Source organism: Prenolepis imparis, unplaced genomic scaffold (genome assembly GCF_030444845.1).
Source record: "Prenolepis imparis isolate NDT839.2.m4 unplaced genomic scaffold, iyPreImpa1.0 SCAF_14, whole genome shotgun sequence".
In the NCBI taxonomy this organism is placed as follows: Eukaryota; Metazoa; Arthropoda; class Insecta; order Hymenoptera; family Formicidae; genus Prenolepis; species Prenolepis imparis.
Window position 1 is genome coordinate 8,443,884 of NW_028141172.1, and position 20,400 is coordinate 8,464,283.

The 20,400-nt window shown below is 29.4% G+C and overlaps 2 protein-coding genes across 4 annotated transcripts in view; both read left to right on the top strand.

The window, feature by feature from the left end:
- Positions 1-20,400, top strand: part of Regnase-1 (zinc finger CCCH-type containing protein regnase 1) — a 34,043-nt gene that overhangs the window by 1,740 nt on the left and 11,903 nt on the right. For all 3 annotated transcript variants that reach the window (XM_083054073.1, XM_083054074.1, XM_083054075.1), the window contains exons 2-5: positions 17,017-17,278; positions 18,837-19,338; positions 19,435-19,720; positions 20,044-20,377. In XM_083054073.1, coding sequence (XP_082910199.1) covers positions 17,017-17,278; positions 18,837-19,338; positions 19,435-19,720; positions 20,044-20,377 — 1,384 coding nt within the window. The remainder of the gene's footprint in view (positions 1-17,016; positions 17,279-18,836; positions 19,339-19,434; positions 19,721-20,043; positions 20,378-20,400) is intronic.
- On the top strand, positions 5,604-8,088 carry LOC145945328 (uncharacterized). The gene is made up of 2 exons (XM_083054256.1): positions 5,604-6,436; positions 6,662-8,088. Exons 1-2 carry the CDS (start codon positions 6,267-6,269, stop codon positions 7,815-7,817), a joined length of 1,326 nt encoding a protein of 441 aa, XP_082910382.1. The 5' UTR covers positions 5,604-6,266; the 3' UTR covers positions 7,818-8,088.

The following is a 20,400-nucleotide window of genomic DNA, read 5'->3' on the forward strand; positions in this document are numbered from 1 at the left end:
TCATGTGGACTTTAATGAAATTTTAATTCAAAAAATTAATTATTCTTATTTAAAAAATTCTAATTTAATTGTATGTACGAAAAATTATATTAAAAATTATTAAAATTAGAAAGCGATAAATAATGCGATAAATAATGATGTATGATAAATGATAAATCTCTTTGATATTTTTGCTAAAGAAAAATTATCTTCAAAACACTCAAAAAGAATATTGATGGCTCTTATGAGAATACATATATTCTAGAATTCCATGTATGCATGATCGCATGATACATATCGTTATATTTTTATTTCGTATACTTTTAATGTGTGTATTAATTTAGTTTTTTATATACATCTACTTTTATTATAAGAATTTTCTTTTTTCTATATTCTTATTTTTATTATATAGTTACTGAAGATGGCCGAAGTGGGGTCGAATTATTTAATTTTAAACTAATAAATAGTGCCTAAGATTATTTAGTTTTTTTTTACTTCGCCTTTATCTTCTGTTTGGGTCTTATTATCTCTATATATACATATATGTATATATATTTTAAAGAATCAACATCTTATCAATATCTTAAGAAATTAAAAATATTGAAATTTTCTTTTTTCCTGACCCTTAAAATTTCGAAATGAGTGCCTATTAATTTTATAAATACTTATTTGTTAAATCGGAATAGTGTAAAATATCAAAAAATGCGATTTTTTTAAAAAAATTTCAAAAAATAATCTTAAAAAATCGAAAATATTTGAATCCCCTCTTCATCACTGGCTCAAAAATTTTGTTTTCAAGTCTAAAATGTTATACATTTTTTGAAGAAAAGCGAAGAGGTCTTATCGAGGAACAAAAATAATCGGTTAAAATTGACTAAAATACTATTAAATTTTCCTTTTTTAATGAATTTTAATTTTTTCATTATTTTTTTTTTTTTTAATACATTTAAAGACAAAATATGACCACCTTTTTAATGACAATATTTTTATTTTTTTCAAGTTATAGGTATATTGATTATGGCATTTTTTAATTAGTTTTTTAAAAAAATTTCTAATTCGGAAATTGATAGAGATAAAAATCTAAAAAAATTCATGAAAGCTACTTTCAATAGATATTAAAATATGAAAAAAATGAAGCAAATAAAAAATGGATGGGGAAAACAGTCGTTGTATGGAATGCATATATAATATAAACTATATTATGCATAATTAATATAAATTATGTAATTGTTTTTAATGAGGAGACTTGTGTGTTCAAAATGAAGAAAAAACAATTAATATGATCGAATAATTGTACATTATCGAGGATTCGTTTCCGGGTTGGGATAGACATTCTGGCCTTTCACGCAATCACGAGAGAGCATAGCAAAGTGGACAACCGCGATCAGCTCCATTAATCACTCGAAACTCGGCCCGCATCTGCTTTGTTGAAAGTATGTCGAATCCGGTTGAATCTCATACTAGTACGCCTTGATGAAGATGGCTATAAAAATACGCGACTACTATATGTATATAACGAACAGAAATTCTTTTAGAACAAATAAATTTTTATGTCAATTAAAAATCTCAACTTTTTTAATAATCCACACTTTTAAATAAATTAACTATAATTAAAAATGTTTTATCACAGATATCTATTTTTATTAAATAATTAAGAGACATATGTGTCATATTTCACACTAAATTCGCGCAGCAAATAACAAAACTGACTGATATTTATATATGATACAAAAAATGTAGAAATTTGGTTAGAATAAATAAAAGTAATAAAAGATCTTATATTAAATTAAAATTTTACATATATTTAATTAATTCAGATAGTCATCTTTGATAATATTATTAAATTAATTGACAATTGAGCTGAATTTTTTTAACTGCAGCCAAAACATTGTCGACGGTTGTAAAACCAATGCAATTAATTAATTTTATTTTGCCCCAGTTAGAAGTAGAAACTCACAGAGGCACAATAAATAAAATCAAGGAATTTGGAAAAAAATCTTGTGATAAAAAAATATACTAAATGCCAAGAAGCTTCATAGAATAATTTTATTCAAAATCTTTAATTCTTTAAAGTTTAAAATAATAATGTATGAATGAAAAATAAAATTAAATATAATTAAAACATGTAAAATCTGCGTAAAGTAATTCAAATAAAAAGAAATGCGTTTAGTTAGTAAGTCACAGTAAGATATAAAAAACATAAACAGTAGAAATGAAGCGACAATTAAATTAACCAATCACAATCAAGTATTCTCCACGATTTCTACTGTTCCTATAAGATTGATCAGCTATGATTAGATATACGCTTATGATTCAAATTGTTTTTTTGTCTATGCTATGATTTTTACAATGTCCAAAAGATTCTGAAATATTATCAACTTTAGACCCTCAAAAGTTATGCCCCTCATGGTGTAGTAAAAAGTTACTTGACAGTCAAAGTAGGATTCCAATATCAATATTCGGAATTCTTCACAACATTGTATGATTGAATAAAACTTATTGTGCATATGCAGGTTTTCGAAAATTTCAGCTCAGGTAATACCGAGTCTTATAATATCTTTTAGAGATAGTGTTGTGTTTAGCTGATTTTAAAATTAGCTAGATAAAGATGGGATAAAAATATGTAAATTCATCTTAGATAAGATGCAGATAATTTTGTTTTAAATATATCTAGGTAAAAGATAAAATTATATAGCGATTTATTTAGATAATTTCCAGATAATATTATTTTTAAGACCGCTTATGTAAACACAGTTATAAAAAAAATGTAAATTATAAAAAGAATATATAAAAATATATTCATACTTTTATAAGTTTTTATCACTAAAGACCAAACGGACTGGGCTTCATATTACAGTCATTTTACAGCTGTTGATTGATTATAAAGGGAAAAGAACGGAAAAGAATAGTTTTCGGAATATTTTAAAAGTATGCTAAAGTCAACTGAAGTTGTGTTTCATCAAAATATCTTTTTATCTAAAAATGGCACGCAAAAATTTTCAGCGTGTATTTTCTCGCTTCTAACGTCATATAATCCAATATGGTCGCGGTGAGGACCAAGGAGCCTTAAGTTCTACTACTTAAGTATTTTTGTGTTATGACTCTAAACCAAATTATCTGAACATTATTCTAAATAATTTAGTAAAGATAACATTTTTTTTATCTAAGATGTAGATATAGATAATACATATTTTTATTATCTATATATATACTCGTATATAAAGATAAGATGACGTCAAAATTTCATCTAGATGAGCATTTATATAATTTTATTTACAATAAGATAACAGTAAACATTGTTTAGAGATCAGGGGAACTGTTATGTAACCATTTATGATTCCGATAGGAAACATGAGTTCCGAGTGAATTTCGTTGTGAATTCAATTGCGACTCCGATTTCAATTTTTTAGGTTATTCTAAATCTTAAGATCTGAATAAATCCGAGCCAACCCAGCGAGAAATGATTGGTCGAATCGACGTCAATTCGACATCAATTCGACCAAATTGACGTTGATTCGACGTCGAATCAACATCGATTCGATCACCATTTCTCTGGGAATCACTTCGGTATCAATGATAATTGTCATCATAATCTCATTCCGATCAGAATTGTGAGTTAATTTCACTTATTTGCAAGGTATCGGCAACATTCTGCTAAATATTATAATTAATAAATTCATTTCGAATATTATTCGCGTGTTTATAAAAGGTTATGTAGAATGATCCACATAAAATTAATACAAGCCAATAACATTAAAAATATTTGTCGAATCAAAAAGTTTATCAGAAAGTTTCATGTTTTCGAAGGGCCTTTCTAACTATATGTATACATAAATTCGTAACATAAATGTAAACATTTCAAATTGCCCGCGTCCTTTTCAAGAGGGGCGAGAGATAACTTCATAATTTCAAATAAACATTCTTAAAATGTTATTTGGATTCTATGAAAAAAAAAAATTTTTTTTAATTTGTAATGCTTTATTTTGAATATAAGCTGATGTTATAGGAATGATTGTAGGTGATAGTAAATTTAAGTAAATTTAGAAAAATATAATGTATAGTATTCAGGTGAATTATTTTTTATAATCGTACAAATATATAATTAGTATATAATTAAAAATTTTTTTATCTATACATATATATAATATATGTATATAATAATAATATAAATTATTTATATCTTTAAATAAATATGAATAATTATTTAATTAACTTAAACTTGAATATAAGATTTAAAGTATCTATAATATATCTTTTTCTATCAGTTTAATTTTTGATCCCACACAATAAGAAATATTCAAAATATTAAATTATTTAAAATTCGGCGAATAAATGGGAAATTGTCCATTTATTATACCGGGTGAGGCAATAATTATTAGCACCTTAAATATCTTTATAAATATTGATTTTAGACAAAAATGTTTGAAGCAAAAGTTGTAGGGTTTCGAGGGGGACATAACATCGTAATCAAGAATTGCCCTTGAGTGGCATTTTTCAAGGTCATTTGAAGGTCATTTATATTTTTTTAAATGGAATTATCTAAATTTTTTTATATAAATCGATTTCCCGCAATATTCACTATAAAAATAAGTGCAACATGGCCAAAAAATGAGTAGTTTACGAGATATTTTATAAATTAATGCAAGCATGTCAAACACCCAGCCCGCGGGCCGCATGCAGTTCGCCAACAAAAAGACTGCGACCCACCGAGACTTTTTGAAAATCTTTCGAAAAAAATATTAATTATTTTTAAGTAAATAATAAATTGTAATTTTTTTATTTTTTATTACAGTTTCTATTTTTATTTTTTATAAAAAAAGTCGTAAAATATTTTTAACTTATAAAGTAACATAAGATTAAAGTAAAAAAGACTATGTAGGTATAATATTGAAACATTGAAGATAATAATTTTAAAAAACGTATTTTATTTATTTTTGAACATTGAAAACATGCGGCCCTCAGTTTAACATAAAATAGATCATGTGGTCCGTGATGCAAAACGAGTTTGACATGTCTGCTTTAATGTTACATAATTTTACATAAACTATAAAATATCTTGTAAAATATTTATTTTTCGTCGATCTTATCTCAATTCTTTTATGCACAAAATAAGAAAAAAATCAATTGGTGTCAAGAAAATACATTGTTGTCTTTAAGAAAAAATATGTATGTAGCTGCTAGTTGCAAATTACCTACATACATCTTCATTGTATATTTTTACCCATAATATTCATACATACATATGATAGTGGCATGGGCGCCGCGAGGGGGGTGCAAGGCGGTGCACTTGTAACAAATAAGTAGGGAAGGGACAGAGAAAAAAAATTCAGAGAAAGAGGGATAGAGAAAAAAAAGAAATCATGTAATATAAAATAATATCGATTATAATTTTTTTAATTGAACAAAAACTCAATGCTTAAATATTAATTAACATTTGTAATAAGATTTTGGGAAATCAATTTTAGAAAAATCAATGTTTGAACAAAAACTTGAGCCGTCTTGGTTGCAATATTTGTAAACTATTAGTTGGAACTTTGTAACTATTTGCAATTGTAAAACTGATTCTTTAACATATTAACAGATCTGCAATATAAAAATTAGAATTTTTTAATTATTAATGAATTTTTATTAGGATTCAATAAATAACAACCAATGTTAACAAAAATATAATTATGAACTGGGAAGAAACTGTTTTTCCAGTGCATCCTCTTTTGGGTGCACCCCCCTAAAAGTAATTCTGCCGGCGCCCATGGATAGAGGGATTCAAAGCAAGTTCAAAACTTATAACACAAGATCTCAGTAGCGCGTTTACCTATGGGCTTTTGGGGCTGGAGCCCTAGGGCGCCAAAGCGCCAGGGGCGCCATAGCTTTAAAAAAAATGAAAAATTAGATAATTTAAACAAGTATGTCTGGGGTGCGATTTTGTAAATCGTTGATCGCATTTGTAGTAGTCAAAAATGTTGCGCCCGAGCAAGAGCTCGCTACACCGCGCACTCACTTGCGACCACTCACTTTCACTCGCGATACTCTTTAGTTTGACTCGTGGCTTTTGTTTAACATATTACTAACGAAATAGAGTCGAGCGGAAAAACAATGAACGAGCGGAACAATCAGTTGTTTCTGTGTCGCAGACTGCCACGATAAACCGCAGCTAGCGCAGCTTTTAGCCAAACGTGTTGCGTCTTGATCACGTCTTGATCACGACATCAGATTTTTTATATTTTTCTGTTGCGTTTAACTAACATTTGGTATACCTCAAAGTAATTTTAATTGATAACTAATACGAAATGTTTAACAAAAAGTTGAGTGGTAGTGCAAGAAGAAAATTAAATGCTGAAAAATCTAAAAAGCAACAAGAAGTGCTTGATAAAGTTCTAAAATTGGAGAATTTCTTTGTGCCGACATGCCGACAAAAACATGTGTCTGAAACCGAAGATTCAAATAATAATGTCGAAAAGTGAGTTACTCTTTAATTTTTATCGTACAATACTCGTGTTTTTAAATTCTCGTCCGTATTTATTTTATATTTCTAATGTTTTATGATACCCAATTAATCTATCTATAGATCGATTTGTTATTTTATGAAAATCACACTATTATACATTGAATCATAAGATCTTATTTTTGAAAAATGTTTTCTGGTAACTCTCGAAAACTGAAATATTTCTTTCATTTTTAACAGCGTGAGTGTGGAGGAATTGGCAGGACGAAACGAGATTGAAAACGAATCTAAAGTTTTGAATATTGATATCACGACATCTGATACATTAAAGATACCTGAAGAAATTAAAATCAATGATAATGAAATTGACATTAAAGATCCGGAAACATGGAAGGAAGACCATGCATTCATTACTTATATATTAAAAAGTCAGCCAAATCAAGACATAGATGCATTAGGTTTTTCGACCTCGCTTATCGTTGGAGCTACTCGAAAAAGATATGCAAGAAGAAGTTTGTTTTTTCGAAAATTAAAAAATATGGAAGTTCGAATACGAGATTGGATGATATATTCTCGAACAAGCGGGAAAATATTTTGTATATATTGCAAGCTTTTTGGCGATAAAGAAAATAGCTTCTGCAAAGGATTTAAAGATTGGAAACATGAAGAGAGAATTGCTCAACACGAGATATCTTCCTCTCATCAAAAATCGGCTGGATTGTTCTTGACAAGATCTAAAATTGAAGGGCGTATAGATACAGTTCTCGAAATACAATTAGACAAAGAAAAAGATTATTGGTGTATGGTGTTAAAAAGAATTTTATCTGTGGTAAGATTTTTAGCTTTCCGTGGTAGTAATGAGCAATTTTTTAATTCTCGCAATAGAAATTTCCTTGGAACTTTGGAGCTATTGGCGGAATACGACGATTTTTTAAAGATCCATATTGCACAGCATGGAAACAAAAAGAAAGGACACGTTTCATATCTATCGAATACAATCTGCGATGAATTTATCGAGATCTTAAGAGAACACGTTAGAGAATCTATTGTTCACGAATTAAAAAATGCGAAATATTTTTCTATAATTGTCGACTCAACGCCAGATATCGAAAATGTTGACCATTTAACTATTGTTATTCGATATGTTTCTGCCAATAGTTGTCCTGTAAAACGTTTTCTACTATTTTTACCAAATGTTGGACACAAAGGAGAGGAAATGGGTATCGCAGTTTTGAAAACTTTGGAAGGTTTAAATATTGATTTTCAAAACTGCAGAGGTCAATCATACGACAACGCTGCAAATATGTCTGAGTGTTATAATGGATTGCAGGCATGGTTCGCAGAGAAAAACAAATTGGCTTTCTATTTTCCTTGCGCGTTCCTTAAATCTAGTTAGAAACTGCGGAGCTGATTGTTGTCCAGAAGCCACCAGATTTTTTTTGTTTGTGCAAAATATATATGTATTTTTTTCTGGATCATCAGCTAGATGGGAGATTATGAGAAAACATTTATCGACATCGGACTCTAATCTAGTACCAAAAAGACTAAGTGAGACTCGTTGGTCAGTCAGAGCGGACGCTATAAAAGCTTTGTCTCTAGGATATAATTGTTTTCGAGATGCTTTAGAAGAGTTTATAATTGACAGCAGTCAAAAACAAACAACTAGAATAGAAGCACAATTTTTGGTTAACTCATTGAGTAACCTTGAAATTGCGATTATTTGTGAAATTTGGAATGATATTTTACAAAAATTCAACGCTACAAATAAAAGTTTGCAAAATATTAATATTGATTTGGAAACTGTCGTAAAATTGTATAACTCTTTAAAGGATTATCCCTTAAATCTTAGAACAACAGAATACTTTCTGGATTTTGAAAAAAGAGGCAGAGAAAAATCTGGCTGTGAGGAGTACGATTCTAAAAGTAATCGTAAGAGAAAGCGCCACTTTGACGAAGGTGCAGAAGCTGACAATGAGACTGTTTTCGATGCCAGAGATGCAATGAAAATCAAAGTTTATTTTCCAATTTTGGACAACCTTATCAATGCCCTAGAAAAAAGAGCGGCAAGCTATAAATATTATTCGGAAACATTTGGATTTCTAAATAAGCTACAACTTTATTCTGAATTTGGAAACGATCAACTAAGAGTTTGCGCGAAAAATTTAGTAAAAATGTATAATTGCGATCTAGAGGACGAGTTTATTGAAGAAATCAATTTAAATATTTTATTCAGAATGAAGAATTTCCTTCCGATATTCCACTTCCAGTATCCTATTTAAAATTAATACAGGAAAATAAAATTCAAGCCACTTTTCCGAACGTCGAAGTGGCAATAAGAATATATCTTTGCCTAGCCTTAACAAACAGTAGCGGTGAACGATCATTTTCGGCATTGAAGAGAGTAAAAAGTGCTTTTAGGTCAACATTAGGTCAAGAAAAGCTAAACAACCTTTCTATTTTAAATATTGAATCGGAGTTTTCAGCCAAAATAAACTTTGATAATATAATACAAATATTTACAAAGGAAAAAAGTCGAAAAATACATTTATAAAAAAATGTTCCATTTTTTAATTATTTATCCGTTCTTAAATGTTCTTAAATGTTTTAAAAGTTTAATAAATATTAAAAATGTTATTTAATTATATGCTGTTTATTCATTTGGGGAAGGAGGGAGCTAGATTGGGGCGCTCGAAGATCACAAGCCCCTGAGCGCAATTTTTATAAACGCGGCCCTGCAAGATCTTTGAACAAAATTAAAAGCAAAAAAAAGAACGATAAAAAGTACATATGCATATCAAATGAAACGTTTATAAAAGATTTTCGACATGACGTCTTATCAGTATGTTTTGGTTTTTGACATTCCTCGTAAATAAGGTATATCAACTTGTTCTTTAAACAGATATATCATGCACTAATTTTATTTTATTTTTATTTTTATTTTATTTCAATCCATTTTCATGTCGTTTTTCCTAGGAACTTGCTAAGTTTTTGTCTTTCAGCAGTGTTTATTTTTCTTGAAGTGATTACCTCAATAAAAATAAATACATGTGGTATCAGCACGATGGATGTCCAGCTCATTTTTCATTGATTGTGAGAAATAAACTCAATGAAAAATTTGGAAATCGCTGGATTGGACGTGGAGGTTGTGTAGTGTGGCCAACTCGTTCACCCGACTTGACACCATTGGATTTTTTTCTATGGGGAACTCTAAAGGACATGGTCTACAAAAAAGAACCAACTATACTTCAAGACATGCAACAACGGATTATTGCAGCCTATGCGTCAATAATTCCTGACATTATTAAAAAAGTAAGCCAATCAGTGATTGGAAGAATCCAGCGTTGTATTGATAATGATGATCATCACTTCGAACATCTTTTACAAATATTACATTTAATATGAATTTTTGTACTTTTTGTCATTCTATTTAATATGCATTTGTACTTTTTATCATTTTATTTGATATGAATTTGTATTTTTTATCAGTTGATATGCATATGTACTTTTTATCGTTCTTTTTTTTGCTTTTAATTTTGTTCAAAGATCTTGTGTTATAAGTTTTGAACTTGCTTTGACGTCCTCTATCATATGTATGTATGAGTATTATGGGTAAAAATATACAATGAAGATGTATGTAGGTAATTTGCAACTAGCAGCTACATACATATTTTTTCTTAAAGACAACAATGTATTTTCTTGACACCAATTGATTTTTTTCTTATTTTGTGCATAAAAGAATTGAGATAAGATCGACGAAAAATAAATATTTTACAAGATATTTTATAGTTTATGTAAAATTATGTAACATTAAAGCAGACATGTCAAACTCGTTTTGCATCACGGACCACATGATCTATTTTATGTTAAACTGAGGGCCGCATGTTTTCAATGTTCAAAAATAAATAAAATACGTTTTTTAAAATTATTATCTTCAATGTTTCAATATTATACCTACATAGTCTTTTTTACTTTAATCTTATGTTACTTTATAAGTTAAAAATATTTTACGACTTTTTTTATAAAAAATAAAAATAGAAACTGTAATAAAAAATAAAAAAATTACAATTTATTATTTACTTAAAAATAATTAATATTTTTTTCGAAAGATTTTCAAAAAGTCTCGGTGGGTCGCAGTCTTTTTGTTGGCGAACTGCATGCGGCCCGCGGGCTGGGTGTTTGACATGCTTGCATTAATTTATAAAATATCTCGTAAACTACTCATTTTTTGGCCATGTTGCACTTATTTTTATAGTGAATATTGCGGGAAATCGATTTATATAAAAAAATTTAGATAATTCCATTTAAAAAAATATAAATGACCTTCAAATGACCTTGAAAAATGCCACTCAAGGGCAATTCTTGATTACGATGTTATGTCCCCCTCGAAACCCTACAACTTTTGCTTCAAACATTTTTGTCTAAAATCAATATTTATAAAGATATTTAAGGTGCTAATAATTATTGCCTCACCCGGTATAATAAATGGACAATTTCCCATTTATTCGCCGAATTTTAAATAATTTAATATTTTGAATATTTCTTATTGTGTGGGATCAAAAATTAAACTGATAGAAAAAGATATATTATAGATACTTTAAATCTTATATTCAAGTTTAAGTTAATTAAATAATTATTCATATTTATTTAAAGATATAAATAATTTATATTATTATTATATACATATATTATATATATGTATAGATAAAAAAATTTTTAATTATATACTAATTATATATTTGTACGATTATAAAAAATAATTCACCTGAATACTATACATTATATTTTTCTAAATTTACTTAGCATGATAATTTTTGAAAAATTGGAATTTAATTTTTATATTTAAAAAAATTTTTTATAAATTAAATCTCGAGTTTTTATGAATTAAATATGATTTAGTTTATTATTTGTTTAATTACGTTTAAGTCAATCGTTAGTATTATAATGTAATTACATATATGTAAATACGATGCAACAATGACATAATTTGCGTTATATTATATATGTATGAGTGGAAATTATAATTAATTGGTAGCTTACCAATAACATTACAATATCTAAATCTGTAATATTTGGTTTTATTATACTTATATAATAACACTATAATGTAACAGTGTTTACTATTACATTAGTTATGTAATTCAGTACCAAACCGTCTTCTATTTGTTCTATTTATCTTTTTTTTATAATGTGTCGCTTGAATGTAACATATCATGAAGCTATACAATACATAGTTTTGGGATATTCCAAGCGGAGACAAATTTTTAAACGCGATTTTTTATCTGGTGATTAAATTTTAACTTTTGGTGTATTTTAAAATAACAAAAGCTAAGAATAATAGTACAAGCAACAATAAAAGATAAATCCTATAAATTTCAAGATTTTATTGTTTAAAATATATCTCTCTCACCTAAAAGGATAGTCTAAAATTGTTCTCTTTTTATTTTTCTCAATCTAATGTACAAACATCTGACACACACATGATCTATTGATTTTATTATTATTATATTATATAGTTTTATTGTTATTATTAATTATATGGTGGAATTTACATATATACATGTATGTATATTGTATAATCAACGAATATAAGCATCTTTATCTAATATCTATTTAATATAAAATAAATAATGTTTTTAAGAGAGAGCTAATGCAGGAGAGAAAGTGCGGAACTTTCTTCGGAAAATTGGTGTCTTCCGGTTGATCTACCTTTTTGCGAACTTTCTAACAATTCTATAGCTCTTATTCGTAATTATTTAAATTTTTCAATAATCGTATATGTTATTGATATTAATTAGTTAATTAATATTAATAAATAATTAAGTTATTGTAAATAATGATTGTCATATACTTTTGATTTTATAATTTTATTATTATTTTATCTTCATATATGTACACACACACACACACATTTAAAATGACCCTTATTTATTATCAATAAATCAACAGTATAGTTGCTTTTTTCCTCTTTGAAGTTCTTATACATGTTACTTCCAAAGAAACAAATCTATATATTCCGTAAATAAATCTTTCGTACAGTCTTTATTCCTTCTAAAGGATCTATTCTACGTATAAACAAATCGTGCATATAATTCTCGATGCTTCTAAAGGATAATATATAGGTATTCCATAAACACATCTTACATACAGTAATTGCTGTTGTCAAAAATATGATATAAAAAAGTAAAACAATTACTTGGTCCAACTATCTCAGAAATGTTGTCCAAAAGAAACTTGTACAGTTTTACTTTTTTCGAAACATCGAGGGAGGTCATCATTTTTTGCAATCATATACATATAACTTTGTAACTAATTATAAGTCTAAGTCTTAAATTAAAATTTTATTAAAATAAACTGCACTTAAAATTAATTAAAGGATGTAGTTTTATTAATCTTTTAACTCCACAAGATTAAGATAAGCCCTTGTTTTTCAATTATTTATAAATCAGAAATTATCGGCATTTTTGTTAAGAGGAAATCTTTCCCAAATTGACAAGAAAATATTATTGAAAGAATATTCAATGATTATACGCACGCATACATATAATCATTGAAAAAAAAATCATTTAAAAAAATGAAATATATTTTTAAAAAGTTTCAAAAATTTTTTTAATAAGTACAAATTCTTAAAGTACAAATAATTTTTGTCCATGAGCGAAAAAAGAAGACCTTTGACGAATTGTTAAATCAATAAATGGCAATAAATTATTAAGTCTTATTTTTCGCTGATTTTAAATAAACTTTAATTGATTAGAAACTCTCTTGATTTAAGACATATATACATATAGTTATCAAGAGAAGTATATATTTCCAAACATTTGAAAAAAAAAACTATGAAAAAAGATATTTTATCTAATTAAATTTTGATATAGAGTAACATAAATTAACTCGGTTTTTTTTATAAAAATATATATCTTGTTAATCCAAAGTGCTATTCTTATATATGAAAAGCAGATTTCTTTTTTAAAGTCTCGAGAATATAGATCCGGATTTATTCTCTCTGTATTGTTCTCACACTTAATCAAGACTAAATAAATGACTTAATTATTTCTATTTATATATGCCACGTACATATATCGTTCCTCACGTGTGTACCCGATATGTTAAGTTAGATCCGGGAGTGGGGGAATGAGACGATGCGAATGAAGGTTATCGAGAAATTCGTCGCGTTATATGTATGCACCATCACCGGTTTAGTTTTTGGTTTCGAAATCAGCCGATGCCAAATTGTTGAATACAAAAAGTATCTCTGAAGCTTATATATTTTACACCTGTAATATTACATAATTGTTGTGCCGCTGAAACAAGCAATTCTGATAATCACCATGTCTCTCTCTCTCTCTGTCTCTCTTTCTCTCTCTCTCTCTCTCTCTCTCTCTCTCTCTCTCTCTCTCTCTCTCTCTCTCTCTCTCTCTCTCTCTCTCTCTCTCTCTCTCTTTCCTTCTTGCTCATGTCTCTACTTTCACCTGGAACTCCGCAAATGGTTACATCCGCCAACCTGAGAGAGCTATGCCCTATTTACGATAATTTATTGAACCGGAGAGACGAACCGTGCGCGCGAACTTTCATATGCGATTATATTTCGTCAAGTATTTTTGGCGCCAATATTATACAAGGTCTAAGAAAAAATACCGGTGGATTAAGTGGAAATAGAAATCAGAGTATTATGTATTACACTAGATACAAAAAATTTTTTTTTCCATTATTTTAAATCAGACAAGGTGTTTCTTATAGATTTTTGGATGCTGAAAACGGTGTCGTAAATCAATTTTTAACAACACCAAGTTTTCGAAATAATTGAAGTTTAATATGTAAAAAATGACCTTTTTTGCGATATTTGAGATTTTTTTGTAAAAAAGGTTGACGTTATCTGTGGAAATTCTAATCAGATGTCATGAATGTATCGTTCATTCCCTATAAAATGCATTTTTTTTTATTTCGATATCTTACTTTTTAGTCATGTTAGGAAAGATTTAAATACAAAGTTTTGCTGAGATAGCAAATATTCTGTTTATGATGATGAAGTCGTATTATTATACTCATAATTTGTAGTTTAGGAACTATCGATACACATACATAGTGTAACTTATCATGATAGATTCCACTAAATATATATTAATATATAGGGTGTCTCATTTTAATTGATCATCTTGAATTTTCGAAACATATGCATTTTCGAAAAAAAATATTCAGACAAAAGTTGCATGATCTAGGGAGACAAATAATAGTAAAATCAATTTTGGAAAAAATAATTTTTTCCAAAAAATTTTTTTTTTAGGAGCATCTTCATATGAGTAGTTCCTAGTTTTATTCTTTCATTACATGGCTAAAAAGTAAGATATTGAAATAAAAAAAATGCATTTTATAGGGAATGAACAATATATTCATGATATTTGATCAAACTTTCCAGATAACGTTAACCTTTTTTTTACAAAAAAAATCTTAAATATTGCAAAAAAAAAATTTTATACATTAAACCTCAATTATTTTTCTGACATGCTAGTGAAATTTGGTTTGTGGCATCGTTTTCAGCACCCAAAAATCTATAAGAAACACTTTGTCTGGTTTAAAATAATTTTTAATTGTAAACTAGTGTTATTGGATTTAAAATCAAATTTTATTTGAAGAATTATATTACTACTCTACTTGTTTTATATTTTTATATTTTTAATATTTTTTATTCTTTGTTATTTTTTCCTCCATTTATAATGTTAATAGTCTTTACGCAAAATTGTTCTCTATTATATGTATATTATATAGCTTATTATATGTATATTATATAGCTGTTGAAGAAAAATTGATACTTATATTTAAATATTATTATTTAAATTGAACTACTTCAATTGCAAACTTTTTTTCTATAACTTTATAGTATTATATTTTACAATCTAAAATTAAAATTTTTGGAAATTAAATTTGTTTTTATATTTTTTAACTATTTTTAATTTAATAATAAAACTGGATGTGGAATTTAAATAGATCTTTAAGAAACGAAGCTTAGTTATTTTATGATAAAATTTTTCTACAACTTTATTATAACTTCAACTTCAACTTTCTTGCAATTGTCAATAGAATATTTTAGAGACCAGACTTATTTTAAAGATTTAGAAAATTACATCGTCAGAAATGTTTAGTTTCATTTTTATATTCAAAAGAAAAATTCAAAAAAAAATTTCTTTTTGTTGAACTGCATAATTGGCATTAAAAATATAAATAATAGCGAGTTACAACATAAAAAGTAACGAGGGCACGATTAAATAACAGGACGACGAAGAAAATAATATTGTCACAAATAGAGTATGAATAAGTTCTTGTCGATAATATACTTGTAATATGCAAATTATTTATTTCCACATATATTAATATACCAGTATTGCCACTTTTAAAAACAAAATAACAATATTTGCACACACACGTATATACATATATACATGAGCGTGCTGTGTGTACAGACATGCATACGTGCATGCTGTACAAAAGTATACAGAGTATACCTCTATTTTAAACAGTTTAACCGAATATCTTGAAAACTGAATCCAGCAGGCAAAAATGTTTCAGATAAAATTTATAAGGTTTTGAAAGGAGAAAAGTATGTAATTTGCAACTAGCAGCTACATACTTTTTCTTATAAATAACTATGTTTACTTTAATTGATTCTTCTCGTTATTTGTGCATAAAAAGTATTGAGATAAGATCGACAAAAAATGAATATTTTATGAGATATTTCATAGTTTATGTAAAATTATGTCAAATTAAAGTATGAAATATCTCGTAAACTATTTACTTTTTGACCATCTTACTCTCATAACTTTTTATGCAGAATTTTGCGAGGAATCGATTTACATAAAAAATTGGAATGATTCCATTTTAAAAGAACATAAATGACCTTCAAATGACCTCGAAAAGCACCTTTTAGGAAAAAATCAGTAATGTCATCTTTTTCTCCCTTGAAGTCTATTAACTTTTGTACGAAACGTTTTTCCCTCGGTTTTTCTGTATCTCCCATATTTTTCGAAATATTTGCCTGGGGAAATTAAAATGAAACAGTCTGTATAAAGTATACATATAAAAAACCATAAAAGTTTTTTCTAAGATACTTTTATATTTCATCGGTTCGATGGATTTATTTAAAATTAGATATAAGCGTTAACGTAAAAATTGAAGGGTCTTACTCCTTAAATTTCAAATTGTACATGTAGAAAAATTATACTTGTTCCTTAGATTTTTATGTTTAAGTTAAATATACGTATATCAAGAAGATTGAATCGGTTCCGGATAGTTGTGACACTTCTTGTTTATACTTCTATGACCGATAAAGCAACATATAAAAATGTCAAATAATAAAACAACAAGATTCATTTTATTGATCAATTGCTTTAATTCTGTCGTACTTACGTATTTTTTCGATTATTATTTTTTACATTTATTGGCACAAAGATTGATGCCTTATAAAATGTAAAAAAGCTACGTTCTTCATACTAATAAAATGTAAAATAGCAAACTTTATCTAAAGTTATTTAATATTTCAAAATTTTTTTTCTTTATTTTTCAGTTTTTATCATGACTATGTTTAATGTAAACAATCTTATTTGTTGCAGAGATACATAGACTGCACAGTATTGAATGCAAGCAGTATGCCAGACGCTGAAGATTCCTCATATGACAGCGATTACGAAGCTGAAGATTTAACGACGACAACAATGACACCAATGATGACGACGACAACGATTGCACGGGGTTCAGAATCGCAAGTATCTCCAGCAGCGCATGCAGAGATTTCTCGCACTGCATCTGATACTCTAGCAGCTGAGTTTGCAGAGTATGTCACTGTAGAGGAACCTTCGTCCACACAAAATCCTGGTAAGTTTTTCCTTTAAAATTTTCTTTTGAAATTCGTAAATGTGCATATTAAGGCATTATCATCCCTAATAGTCTTGACCTTGACATATATATTCAGGCTCCTGGCCCCCCGCCGACCATGTTGGAATTTGACGTCAGAGGCGAGAAAACACACGCTAAAAGTTCTTATAAGGGACACTCCCGCGGTGTTACCTCTGTATTTTAAAAGTGCTTATATTTTTGAATAGTACTCATCCTAAGTATCATCATGATATATGCCATTTGCTCTCTAAATGAAGAAAAAAGAGGAAAGAAAAGAAAGGTCGAAAATCGATATTCAAAGTGGAATTCCAGCAGCCCATAAACACGTGATCTAGACGATACTCACGCGAGTAACTCAAAATTGAAAGATGACATCGTTTTTTCTTTTTTTTTCATTCATTTAAATGAAAATAATCTAGTTTAAAAATTTTGAAATTTTTCCACCTCCTAGTGCAGAGCTGTCCACGTTTTGCACTTTTCGGCCGATTTCCGAGGCTCACCGCCTAGCGGCCCCCACTTACGCTCGAGACCTTAGCAACGCGTGGCCCGATAACCGTAGTTGCTAAGGTCTCGAGCGTAAGTGGGGGCCGCTAGGCGGTGAGCCTCGGAAATCGGCTAAAAAGTGCAAAACATGGACAGCTCTGTCCTAGTGCATTACTCTAGGCTCATATCGATTGATGTCTAAAACAAATATTGTAGCCTTAGATGTGATCTTTCAATTAGTATGAATACTCGCGTGAGTATCGTCTAGATCACCTGTTTATGGGCTGCTGGAATTCCACTTTAAATATCGATTTTCGACCTTTTTTTTCTTTTCTTTTTTTTTCATTTTGAGAGCGAATGGCATATATCATGGTGATATTTAGGATGAGTACTATTCAAAAATATAAGCACTTTTAAAATACAGAGGTAACCCCGCGGGAATGTCCCTTTTGTTAGATGCCATTTCGAAATAAAAAATATTTCGATGAAACAGCACTTCAGATGGCTTTAATACACTTTTAAAATACCTCGAAAAATATTTTTTTTTCTTTTATAATCAATCAACACACAACTGTAAAATGACTGTAATATGAAGCCTAGTCCATCTAGTCTTTGCACATGCACAGTCATTCCGCATGATAAAGTCTGATATCACGATCATTTTACGGTTGTTGATTGACTATCAAAGGAAAAGAATATAGTTTTCGTGGTATTTTTAAAGTATGCTGAAGCTATCTGAAGTAGTTTCTCATCAAAATATCTTTTCATTTAAAAATGGCATCTAAGAATTTTCAGCGTGTGTTTTCTCGCCTCTGACGTCACAATCTAACATGGCCGCGGTGAGAACCCAGCAGTTTTAATTCTGAATAACATCCAAAAAGTATTAGCCGTCGCTCATTGTTTATTAGAAAGTTATTAACAATTAACGGATCCAATATGTTTAACCCACGCTCAATATCTTTCTCATTCATATATAAAAAAGATCATAAAGAGAATAAAAAAGATCATACAAGAAAAGTTTCATTTTAATAACACAAAAAATATATCTATCCAGGTTATACCGCTCGCGTAGAGTTTGCCCTAAAACTGGGCTACACCGAAAAATTAGTACAAGCAGCTTTGCAAAAATTAGGCCCGGATCCTGGTCAAAACGAGCTATTAGCCGAATTGATCAAGCTCGGAGCTACCTGTACCCCGAAATTCAGCGATTGTCCCGAGGAAGCTGACAATTTACTAGAGATTGAAACGGACATCGACGAAGGCGAAGGGTCTATTTTGCCTTCGATGACGGTAACGAATAGAATTTTATCGACTGATTTAAGACCTATTGTCATCGATGGCAGCAATGTCGCTATGAGTCATGGCAACAAGGAGATATTTTCCTGTCGTGGCATCAAAATCTGTGTCGACTGGTTTCGTGCTAGGGGCCACAAGGAGATCACAGTCTTCGTTCCCAAGTGGCGGAAAGAAGCCTCCAGACCTGACAATCCGGTTGCCGATCAGGAAATCTTAAGCGAACTCGAGAGAGATCGTTTACTGGTGTTCACACCCTCCAGGTTAGTGCGACAATCGTATGAAATTTGTTCGAATTTATTGTAAATAATATAATTTATAGTTCTCTTTCTCAATCTGTGTGTGTATTGGGTCCGTAGATTGGTGGGTGGGAAACGTATGGTGTGTTATGATGATCGATACATCTTGAAGCTGGCCGCGGAGGTCGATGGTATTGTCGTCAGCAATGATAACTACCGAGACTTGGCACAGGAAAATCCTGAGTTTAGAAGAGTCGTAGAAGGAAGAATCCTGATGTACAGTTTTGTAAACGATCGATTTATGCCACCAGATGATCCACTGGGTAGGAGTGGACCTACGCTGGAGAATTTTCTCAGGATTGCTCCTAAAAAGGTCGACTCGGCACCTCCATGTCCTTACGCCAAAGTAATTTTTTTCTTGTTTTATTCATTTCCATTATATTTTTTAAAACTATAAATTAAAGAGAAGATAGCGTGCACATAAAATTGTACCATTGTCTATTTCTAAAAGATACAGAACCTGGGGACAAATGTTCCTAGGTTCCCAAAGCCTAGAAAAAGCAAGGGTGCTTAATCTAATAAGCCTAGTGCGAGGTTCTAGGATCCAAACACCTAACTAATTATAAGAGTGAGGAGATATAATAGATCTAAATAAAATTAAGTTATATTATTAAACGCATACACTTTTAAAATTAAATTAAATTAAATATTCGCTTTTTAAATTTTTAGAAATGCACATATGGCAATAAATGCAAGTTCTGGCATCCCGAAAGAGGGCCACATCCACATAAATCCGTGACGGAGCGATTAGTGGAACATGCCCAACGTCATCTACAGGCTCGTGGACCCAGTCTGAGTCTACCACTACCGTCCAAAACCGCATCTGTATCATCTCCACAACATCCGTCACTCTGTAAGACCAGATCTGCTATGCCGCCGACGGTCGTTCAATCTTTGTCGCCTGTCCTGAAGAGCAGATCAGTGGAGAATGTCACATCTGACTTGTTCTCAACTAGTCCGGTCATATACAGCCAACAGATGCCTCTTGCACAGAATCTTCAAAGTAATAATTTCAAAAAATAACGT

Excerpts from the sequence above, each read along its gene's own strand:
- LOC145945328 (XM_083054256.1), top strand. The coding sequence starts at position 6,267 with ATGTTTAACAAAAAGTTGAGTGGTAGTGCAAGAAGAAAATTAAATGCT. Across the intron at positions 6,437-6,661 it reads TCAAATAATAATGTCGAAAA|CGTGAGTGTGGAGGAATTGG; the intron begins GTGAGTTACTCT and ends CATTTTTAACAG.